At 29.8% G+C, this 12174-nt stretch overlaps 1 protein-coding gene across 1 annotated transcript; it reads right to left on the bottom strand.

Annotated features, from left to right (window-relative positions):
* Positions 1-1403: 1403 nt before the first annotated feature.
* LOC140819913 (subtilisin-like serine-protease S) lies at positions 1404-7066 on the bottom strand. The gene is made up of 12 exons (XM_073180185.1): positions 6928-7066; positions 5839-5930; positions 5560-5660; positions 5333-5485; positions 5097-5193; positions 4570-4812; positions 4030-4330; positions 3852-3946; positions 3154-3396; positions 2574-2685; positions 2202-2400; positions 1404-2004 (listed from the first exon to the last, which is right to left on the bottom strand). The coding sequence occupies exons 1-12, from the start codon at positions 7015-7017 to the stop codon at positions 1469-1471; spliced, it is 2262 nt and encodes a 753-aa protein (XP_073036286.1). The 5' UTR covers positions 7018-7066; the 3' UTR covers positions 1404-1468.
* Between the last annotated feature and the right edge of the window lie 5108 nt (positions 7067-12174).

The raw sequence follows: 12174 nt of genomic DNA, 5'->3' as shown, positions 1-12174 counted from the left end.
CAGTTACAAGTCCTAAGCATAATGAGTAACTGTCTGCTGGAATCTCGTTCTTCTGCTGCTGCTGCTTTCTCACTCTTCTGCTGCTGGATTCTGTCTGCTGGAAAATACATGTCTGCTGGAAAAAATATGTCTGCTGGAAAAATACCAACTTCTGAAATATGAGTTGCTGCTGAAATTTTGATAGCTACTGAAACATTTTTAGCTGCTGGAAATTCAGGTTCTCACATATATAGTTCGTGTATCCATTTTTACCTTGTACTTCTCATGTATGCATCCAGCTTTCTTGCATCCTCAATGCCTATCGCACTTGTTGGTATCATAAAGTTCAAACTCATATCGTTGCTTGAATATGGATCGACGAACAACACTCTTATGCCTCCGTTCTCGCGCACAATGTTGGATTTCGGCAATGTTTTGTCGTTCCAAGAATCCTTGGCGCACATCACAATTTTTCCCCAAACAACTCTGGGGTCAAGTATACCTTCTGCAGAAACTGAAAATTTTTCATTGAAATGTGTGGTACAATTGAATGATCAGTTAGATATTAGAGAATTGATTGATAATAATGTAAGGAAAAATTGCAACATTCTTGGTATGTTTGTTCTAATTTGGATCTTTGTATTATCAAAATTGAGTCTTAATATTATATAATTCAAAATTTTTCAATTTAGTCCTTTGTTTCGAGACTTTAATCCTTTTAGTATTTCCAAGTCAATATACCGTGGGAATGAGGACTAAAATCACTAACAAAATGCCTAAAATTACGAAAGAAAAACGAAAATACAAAACAAATGGAAAAAACAAGGATATAGAAAAAAACAAGCAAAAAGTTAATGCACTAAGATTAAAATTTATTTAATTGATTAAATGATCAAAATCGTAGGGAGACAACGTATATTTAATTTATTAAATTAGCCCATCCTTTCAATGCATAATACACGTAAAGTAAATAAACCAAGAAAAAAAAATAGCATCTCATTTAAATATATAATAATGTAAAGTAAATTCAATCATAAAAAACAAGCTTGGTTAGTAAGATATTTTTTTGTTAATATAATCAATAGAATTAGATTAATTAAATAAATAAAAAAACTCGCGTAATTAGGTTGCATCAATTTTCAAATGGCTCGATAGTCTACTTTTGTATAAATGAATTGGACTAAAATAATTTACTTATTTATAATTAATAAATAAATTTAATTTTTATAAATACTTATTTAAATAACATAACAAAAGTAATTATTTTAATTTCAATTAAAATAATTAGAATATTTATTTATATAACAACTAAATAATCATATTAAATACTTACATAATTTAAAATGCATTAAATTAAAAAATATAAAAAAAATTATAGAAAGAACCAAGAATCTAGAGGAGGAAGAAAGCATACCCAAAAAAATATAAAAAATTAGTAACAATAATATTATTTGGTATCATGTTAATAAATCTAACAAAAATCGCAATTTCAATAAACTCGAATTGCTACTGGACTCCGCACCGAATGCACGTCATTGGACCAAGTAATACTTCCAAATACGTATTTCCCAGATCCGTTGTTCGGAACCACATTCACTATGTAACTTGCAGTCTTTTTACCATCAGAAAAATCAAGAACACTTGGTTCGACTTGCAGCAAAACCCCTTCTGGATTTTCGACCTTTGCATGGAATGATTTCGGATCCCCTTCATTGCCAACGTAAGTAGTGCTTCGTGTAACTTTAACTGGTCGATGTAAATTGGAAACATAAATGGAAGGGTAATTCAGATTGTATGAGGGAATTCCAGGTGAAGGGCAGGTGACTCTGGCTCTAAGTATGTTTCCAATAGTCTTCGAATTGGCAATATTGCATAAGTATGCAATCATGTCATTCATGTTATAATCATAAATAAGGCCAGGATTCAGAGCATTGTTGGGGTTTATGTTTCCTGATCCCATGTCGAACGGGGTGGCCTTTCCATTGTCAGATTGAATTGGTCCTCCAGTGTTGTCCAGATGTGAGGCTGTCACAAATTCATACACATATTTAATTCAGTTTATTCTAGATAAATCAAAATTTGGATGCCGAAGTATTAAAACAAGATATATCAAGTAATCAATATATTATGTATGTCACAAAATAAGTATATCTTATCTTAATATATATATATATATATATATATATATATATATATATATATATATATATATATATATATACCTGTCGTCATGATGGCTGACTTTATAGCAGCTGGACTGAAGTTGGGATGAATTCCTTTCAAGGTTGCACCTATGGCGGCAGCATGAGGGGCAGACATGGAAGTTCCGGAATCTAAGCCAAACCATGGACGGCCCGGATCTTCATGATCCCATGTAGGCCAGCTTGCTAAAATGTTAAGCCCTGGAGCTGCTACATCCGGCTGTATAGTGATAATAATTTGAATTTATTATCGATGTTTATAAAAATATGTAGTTACAAAAAACTATGTCTATTGATAATTGCATAACACAAAAAAATTTATTGTTCCTTGACAAAATATCGAATATATTCGTAGTCTGTATTATAAGAAAAATGCAAAAAAAAAAATCTTACTTTGATGATGTCTAGGGCCGATCCAGGTCCTCGGGAAGAAAACACGGCCATCTTCGGGGCAGGTTGTTGGTTGTTCTGAGCCTCATGTCGCCGAATATAAGCAAAAGGGCGGCTGAATTCATGTCCAAAATTATCATTTTACAAACAAACTACTAAAATAATTAGGATAAATTCCCTATATAAAAACTGGTATATATGCTAAATTCCTTATTAAAAATAGATAAAAACTACCTTGTTTTTAAAGTAAAGTTGACAAGCATTTCATAAATTATTTTTTGAAATGTGCTATAAAACGAACTAAGTTCATTGCTCTAGTTTTGTGTCAATAACATACAAAAATTTACTGAAAAAAACCAAAGATAAACAAAATAAATTATCATCCTCGGAGTCTCTGTAATTGATTAAAAAGCACAAGTTTGATATTTAATTAACCTATTTAAAATACTTCAGTGGGATTATTTGCAATATATGAACATGAACATATATATATATATATATATATATATATATATATATATATATATATATATATATATATATATATATATATATATATATATATATCGTGTATCCATTTTACCTTGTACTTCTCATGTATGCATCCAGCTTTCTTGCATCCTCCATGCCTATCACAGTTGTTGGTATCATAAAGTTCAAACTCATATCGTTGCTCGAATATGGATCGACGATGATCGCTCCTATGCCTCCATTTTCGCGCACAATGTTGGATTTCGGCAACGTTTTGTCGTTCCAAGAATCCTTGATGCACACCACAATTTTTCCCCAAACAACTCTGGGGTCAAGTGTACCCTCTTTGCAGAAACTGAAAATTTTTCATTGAGATGTGAGGTACAATTGAATGAGTTAGATATTAGATAATTGATTGCTCATAATGTAAGGAAAAATTGCAACATTCTTCGTGCATGTATGTTTGTCTATATGCGATTTTGGATTTTTGTATTATCAAAATTGAGTCTTAATACTATATTTTTCAATTTAGTCTTCCGTTTCGAAACTTTAATCCTTTTAGTATTTCCAAGTCAATACACCGTGGGTATGAAGACTAAAATTACAAACAAAATGACCAAAATTACTAAAGAAAAATGAAAATACAAATCAAATAAAAAAAAAACAAAGATAGAGAAAAAAACAAGCAAAAAGTTAATGCACTAAGTTTAAAATTTATTTAATTGATAAAATAACCAAAATCGTAGATAGACAAACATAGATATGATAAAAAAAAATTATAATTTTCTCATTGTATAATGTTGCATGTACCTTGCACTATCTGCCAATCTCCAATATTTTGCTGCATTTCTTCCATAAACTAGTCCATTATATCCATTCATATCGTAGTAGTTGAAACCTTGCCCCTTCAAAAACAAGAATTTTTCATTCCCTGCATTATTGAAATTACCATTTTTAAGTCGATAAATCGAAAATGTGAAGGCCATACCCTCAAGGTCTCTGAGTTTCCCAACTCGACGGTGGCAACGAGCTCCCTATCGGTAGAAGTGGCTGCAACCGTCAGCATCCATGGTGCGGCATCGTCCACAGTCTCCGGTTCTCTACTATTTCCGGCACTAGAAGAAAAAAGAATTCCTTTTTCAAACGCATGCAACGTACCGATAGAAATGCAATCACTCATGAATCCCGGACGATTATGCCGCACGAATCCACCGATCGAAAATGTCACTATGTCGACACCATCAGCGATGGCATCATCGAAAGCTTTGAGCAAGTCTGAGCAGGTACATCTGTTGCAATAGCTCAACGATCAAGAAAAGTAATGAAATAAAAACTCGAACAAGACGCGACACCCTATTTTTTTTTTTAATAGCCAATACATATAATATTATATATATATATATATATATATATATATATATATATATATATATATATATATATATATATATGTATATATATATATATATATATATATAACTATTGAAGTACGTAGAAGTTTTCTAAGAGAGAGAGTGTTTCCACTGACCTGTTGAACCAGCAAACCTTATAGACAGCGAGGCGTGCACCCGGAGCGCCACCACGAATGACCTTGTCACCGCCCATTCCTTTCATGCTGAGGCCGACGGGCATCCCAGCTACTGTTGAGGCCGTGTGTGTGCCGTGGCCGAAGTCATCCCGGGCTGAGAAATAGTGGCGACCGCCATACGACACAATCGGCCCGTTCTCTTGCTCGAATCCGCGGGAGTACCAACGGTAGCCGATCACTTTGCTGCATGATTGAATTGCAAAGTTTACAATACATATACATATTCGAAAATATTACTTCGTCTGTCAATATATATATATATATATATATATATATATATATATATATATATATATATATATATACACTTATATACTTATAACTTTGTTTCAAAAAATACATAAAAACCCAACCATTAATTCATCAAATTTCAAGAGGGAGTGAAGCATATGATTCAATTTATAAATTTAAAAATGTTTTTTTTTTCCTTTTTTTTTTTTTGAATTCAAGCAAGTGGATGGACCGACTTATTGCACCGGGGTTCATCGGGGCAGTGGCCTTTCCATCTAGCAGGAGCTGGACCAAATCCATCCGCCCGAAAACTTGGTGATTCGGGCCATATCCCTGTCCATTGAAAAAATTTAAAATATATCATATTATGGAAAATATATAATGAGTAGTTTATCAACAAATAAATACACCTGATCTTGGTTAGTTATTCATATATAAAAAGTTTTAAAAGAAAGAAAGAATTAGTACGTACCACTATCCAAATGACCGACGATGACATCCAAGTCTTTTTGCTCGGATTGAACACTGAATACGCTTTGAGCAGCAGCCCCCACGAAATCCCACGACCTCGAAGTTTCAAGATGTCCATTTTGATTCTCGAACACTGATACAACTGACTCGTGATCTGCATTTTTAAATAAGCTCCATAGTTATATATTGAATAAATATGCAAATATTCTACAGAATTAGATCATTTACTAGAGATTTTATGGGCTTCTTCCGGGGTAAGCATTGCCGAAAACCCTCTGAAACTCCTGTGATAGTGGTAGATTATAGTCTTTTCTGCCTCTATGGAAGTGCTGCAAGTTCATCAGTGATAAAGATTTTTTTAAAATTAAAAGACATTTAATATGATATACATAGCACTATTGTATCTATACCATATAACAAGAATTTAACATAAAACCGACCTTGATATATGTAGCACTTGTGGATGATATTTGTATTTAATTATTATAAATCAAATAAATTTTTTACCTGCCAGTAACTGAGGATAATAAGTCATGGTTGGAGGACATCACAGATTCACCATCGGGAAATGAATGGGATCCCATGTAAACTATGTAATGCTGTGAAAAATAAGACAAAATATGAAATTATCTCGAACAAAAATCAATTTAACAAAATGCATGTAAATATTCCAAAAAATAAAATAGAGAAACAATAAATAAGAAGGAAAAAGTAAAAAAAAATTAAAATAAAACACACAACAACAACGAAAAATGGTTTTTATGTAACATAAATTGTAAAGATGCAAATGTTCCTCAAATGTTTTCTCCCGCATACATATATTTACCTTAGATTTTATAACCAATTTTCACATCAAACAACTTGGGTTTTAAATTTTACATTTTGTTTTGTGTTATCTGCAATTCATTTTATGTGTAAAATATATGTCAAATTTATTTACAAATAGAATACAAATAACAAAAAATATAATGTAAATCATTGATTCACATTCATATTTATTCACATTTATGTAATATTTTTCTATCCACAGTGAAACAAAATATAATTTTTATGATATTCTTTACAAAAAAATAATTTTTAAAAGATTTATTAACGAAAGCAGAGGAAAACGATTTAAAATAAATTAGAAGAATGTTAGGAAAAAACTATTTAATTCATTATACCACACACGAACAGGAATGTTGGGGAAAATGGAAACTATCTAGAAGTTAAAAAATGGATTTATTGTTAAAAAAAGAAAAGAAAATAAATTTATGAAATACTAAGATAAATTTCCCACACACATTATAACATAAATTTAAAATATATATATATATATATATATATTCGAATAGATAGAATTTTCATGTTACATTGAAAAACAACGTATCATGAATATTACTTGAAGACAATATTTACTTCGGACCACAAACAAATAAACAAACAAAAAAGAAAAACAAATATGATTAATTAGGTCCATATTCAATCCAATTTTTTTATTATTAACGATATTATATTTCATTTTTTAATACATGTGAGTGAAAAATAAGGCGGAGTTTATAAAACTTAAAAACAAAAAAAATTAATCGTTACACATAAATACATAATCGAACACACCTTACGACCATCAGCGGTGGAAGTGACATTGGATCCATGAACGACTTGAAATAAAAAATATAGAAGAACAAAATTGATGAGGGTTTTCATTTTTGAAGAAGGAAGGAAAGAAGCGACGTTGAGAGTTGAGAAATGAGAGGAATAGTAGTGTATTGGAATAACATTCTAATTTTATATTCAAATGATAATTGTTATCTTAAAAAATCTTTAGATTGCATTGAGATAATCGTATCGAAAAACAAGGATAATCTATTATCAATTGAATATAAATTTAAATAGAAATTTTTGTTTCCCAAAAATACATTTTCCCAAATTTAATAAAATATTTAGTAGTTTATGTGAATTAAGCGATTTAAAAATTGCAAATCTATGATGAAAAGATAGAAAAGTTTTAAAATTCAAATAGGCTCTGATATTATCGATAAATATATATGATTATCAAGAAAAAATTTCAGTTACACAATATCCACATATTTGTATTATTATTATTATTATTATCTAATTTTATTAAGTAAAATCTTAACGTAATTTAAATTATTTCACTAATTATTTTTATGCCACAGATATTTCTAATGTGGGTTAGGCCGATTTCTTGGCTACTTCGGTGTTTCCCGACAGAGAGGAGATAGTAGTCGAGTTTAGGAGCAAGTTGCACTCAAACCTGACCCATCTCCAGGGACGGATCCAGAAATTAAAGTTGAGGTGGGCTTGAAGTTAATATATATATATATATAAATATATATATATATATATATATATATATATATATATATATATATATATATATATATATATATATATATCAAATATGAGATATTAATATGAAAATAGTTAGCAAAATGACATGGTATTTTTTTTAAAAAAATAACCTATTTTTCCTAGCGTATTCGAAATAAGAGAGTTAATTTTCAAAAAAAAAAGTTTAACCAATATCATTTTCAAAATTTATATATTATTTAAATTAATATGTAACCCGTGTAATATAAGACAAGTTTCACTTAGATTCAAAATTTACATTTTAAAACTATTTTGATATTAAAAATGAAGTGGTCAATAACTTTAGCTTTTCTGTACCTGGTACAAAGAATTTGATAATATGAACACCTTCAATCTTTTGATATCTTTTAAAAAAAATAGACTGTGCTTAAATCTCTATATATATTTATCCCAAAAAAATTTAGAATTGGTTCGAATCTCTATAAATCCTTGTAAAAAATAATTGGGCTGGGCTACAGCCTAGGACGGGCCAAGCATAGGTCCGTCCTTGCCCATCTCCAACGAGTTCAGCCGAGTACCTCTGCTTCGCGACCACCATACGGTGTTGCTGTCATTTCCAGATCATTTTGGCTTCGAGTATTGAAGCTTAATTTTTAGATCGATTTCCAGCTACATTCGAGCCTTATTTCTCGATTTTACAAGTTTCCTATAGTGGGGATTTTATCGCTTTGAATTTAATTAAATTTCATCGTATTTATCACACTATATTGCTTATTGAATTGATGTAGACGAGTTTATAATTTAATGTCGAATTTTTTAGTGCGATATTTGGAAGGAATTATGGTCGTTCGACATTGTTGGTATTAGTTTATTGATATTAGAGATAAGAAAAATTGTCGAAATTTAAATATCGTGTTGTTGAGAATTTTATATGAATTTTGGAAATGTTAATTCGATCTTGTACATATTGGAATGCTTAGAACGAATAGAGTAAATAATTAGACTCGGATATTTTGGGAACTTAGTTGAGATTTAGAAGATAATTTGTTGAGATTTTTGGGAAAAATATTTCAACTTTAAAGGTTTTTAAAAATATTAGTTGAATTATTTAAGATATAAATAATTTGTTGAGTCGAGTTATATCTGAGCCCGAAAATACGATTCTCTATATACTTCGACATTTTCTGTGTGATATGCTCTTAGGACACTACAAGAAATGAAGATCGAACCGTGGGTGTTTGTTTTATCACACATGACACATACCTCGTATTAGACCAAGACGGTTTAGCTGCATGACGATGTGACTCTCTTGTGTATTGTTGCTCTAATAATGTTCCAATTATTATCGTACTGTTGATGGGCATGTTATCTTGTTTATCGGCTCATGTTATCTTGTTTGTCTTGAGGCCAGTTACATGCATTGAATATTGAATTTAATAAGTATGTTCTTATTTACGAGAAAGTCACGATGAAATTTTTCTATGCCCAATGTCTATTTTAAACTATTTTAAATCATTTTTTCGTTACTTTCGTGTAATAAATATTTAATTTTCTGTTAAATAAATACACTTAGAATAACGAGGCCTCATACATATCAAAATTGAAACAATTCACTTACTTAAAACTGATTTATATTTTCATAATATGTTTATTATTGGAAACAATAATCTTCTTCGCTAGTAGAACAATCAAAACACGGTACATGAATTATTATATGATTTAAAATATTTGAGTTACACCATCTATAACTTTAGTAAAGCGACAAACATTCGCTCATACAATTTGTATCCGAACCAAAATGACCGAAATGGGCGTAGCTAGTATTTTTAGTATAGGGGGTTAAATTTAATGGTAAAAAGTGCATTGATGACAAATCGACTGTTATGATATACATATTATTTGAATCCTTAATTTAAATATTATTAATATAATTATTTTTAAATAATAACCTCACCAATATATATATATATATATATATATATATATATATATATATATATATATATATATATATATATATATATATATATATATATATATATAACTCACTTAATGATATGTAGTCGATCAATTAAACAATTTAATTTTTATAAATGAAAAACACAAAATTTTATATTTCATTATATTTATAGTTAGCTTCTACACAACAATCAGTATAACTAATCTAATTAAATTTTTACACATTAACCTATAATAGATACTCCTCTGATCACGAGTTCGATTAATATCGTTGATTGCAAAGAGTATAATTATCGATAGAAAAATTATTGTGGTGCAATAATTGTCTTTACTAGTAGAACAATCGAAATGAGATGTTCGAGTTGTTGTACGATTTAAAATATTTGAGTTGCACCGTTCTTATGAGCTATAACTTTTGATAAAACGACAAACGTTTGGTTTAAAAAATATTCTATTCTTTCCATCAAAGTTTTTGAATTTTCTATATTATAGCACGAATAACTAAAACTCGAATTGAATCCAAACCAACAACAATGATACTTTCACATAAGATTTGTTTCCCTCCAAATATTTTTAACATTTATTTCCTAAAATTCATCAGATGAATCCACACATGGAAAATAAATTTATTAATAGATGTGAAAAATGATGCATTTAGATATTTATTTATTTTTTAAACTAATTTTGTTGCATGAATTAATTTATTAATCAGAAGAAAATTCACGAGTACATTGGATGGAAACATCAACATGTTACGCACCAACTTCTTCGTGCCCTTTAATTTAATCGATACAGCAATATCGCATACCATATAGAAGAATATTTATTTTCATATTTTAATAAGAGCAATATTTGATTTCTTTTCCTCCTGTCAAAAAATAAATATATTAATTTCTGATGAAACATCAACACTTCGATGATTAAAAATAACATCTTATTGGATTGCGGCCAAATTTTGACGACATGTACGACCAAAAGTGAAAATAAATCAAATACAGAAAGAAAATGGGAAGATTATGTTTTTCATATTATGACTTATATGTTATATATTTTTTATCATATTATCGGTCAATTTACAGTCTTAGTAAACTGATTTGTATTTTTTCTGATTCTAATATTTATTTCATCGGAATGATGACATGATGTTGAAATAATGATGATGTGCCAATGGAAAATGCTGGCGTGCGAGCATTTCTAAGACTTCAGTGGTCACTTCTGCACCCCGATGAAATAACTAAAATCGCCACAATGGACTATGACCTTGAATTGAGTGATAACATGACTTAAAATAAAAAACATACAAATTATGTAACTAAAAAATAATTTTATCATATGAAATTTATAATAAACACTCATTTCTATTTTCATAATATTTTAGTTATTTTATTATTCGGAAAATATATATTATTACCTAAATTTTACGGTGAAAATTATATTTTTTGTATTATAGGTTATATTTTTTGCTATTTTTGTCATGCCTTATTGTAGGGCCGAGTGCTTACCGCTTTACCAATAGCTATAACTAGTGGTAATGGTGCAACTCAAATCTTTCAAACTGCACAACAACTCAAGCACCACGGTTCGATCGCTCTACCAAACAGGGACAATTATTGCACCCAACAATCTCCCTCCCAATAATTACACTCCTTGCAATCAATGGGAATCGAACCCGTGACCTTGGCTTTGATACCAATTGTAGGACCAAGTGCTTACCGCTTTACCAATAGCTATAACTAGTGGTAATGGTGCAACTCAAATCTTTTAAACCGCACAACAACTCAAGCACCACGGTTCGATCGCTCTACCAAGCAGGGACAATTATTGCACCCAACACCTACACCCGAGGCATATATACACCAGCGTTGTTTATCAAATATAAATTTAATAACAACAAACATTGTATTATAGCATGAATCAAATCAGTTTGTTTCATAAATAATTCATAATAAACTTGTCTTTACAACGTAAATGCCAAAGAAACGAAATTGAATGTGGAAGCGTTTTCCAACTTGAAAATCAAATAACGATACTAAATTAAATTAAGTACGAAAGTCTCGAATTATTCTTTATCATCAGCCCCAAACTATATTTTTCTCCTTTCTCTTATACTTGCTCTTTTTGTCGTAGATACTAATAATGATGGTTCAAAAATATATTTCTATGCACTTCGTTTATTTTTTTTTAAAAAAGAAAGACTAATTCATTGCAACATGGCAAATTACATCAGAAATTAACGAAGGTGGGGGATAAATCCAACCCTTCACAACTAGACGAAAAACTAGCCATCTTTATTAATATATGAACAGTTTGATTTGCTGATCTACCAAAAAAAAAAAAAAAACAGAAGTAGTTTCAAAGCAAAGAATCTACGATCTTCCATGATCAAACCTACAATCGAAGCATCCAAAAACGACGAATTTATAACATCACAACGCATCCGATTAAAAAACGATGTTCGAGAGATTTATGTTATACCAAATAATATTTTTATCAGTTTTTTTTATGAAAATAGTAACATCATTTATTTTTTCTTAATATTGTCACACAATAATGAAAATGTATATTCATATT

The sequence above is a fragment of the Primulina eburnea genome, chromosome 18 (genome assembly GCF_022965805.1).
Source record: "Primulina eburnea isolate SZY01 chromosome 18, ASM2296580v1, whole genome shotgun sequence".
NCBI lineage: Eukaryota > Viridiplantae > Streptophyta > Magnoliopsida > Lamiales > Gesneriaceae > Primulina > Primulina eburnea.
Note: the sequence above shows the minus strand (reverse complement) of the source record. Positions and strands in the feature narration are given on the sequence as shown.

Excerpts from the sequence above, each read along its gene's own strand:
- LOC140819913 (XM_073180185.1), bottom strand. The coding sequence starts at position 7,017 with ATGAAAACCCTCATCAATTTTGTTCTTCTATATTTTTTATTTCAAGTC. Across the intron at positions 5,661-5,838 it reads TTATCCTCAGTTACTGGCAG|CACTTCCATAGAGGCAGAAA; the intron begins GTAAAAAATTTA and ends ATGAACTTGCAG. Across the intron at positions 4,813-5,096 it reads GATGAACCCCGGTGCAATAA|CAAAGTGATCGGCTACCGTT; the intron begins GTCGGTCCATCC and ends TCAATCATGCAG.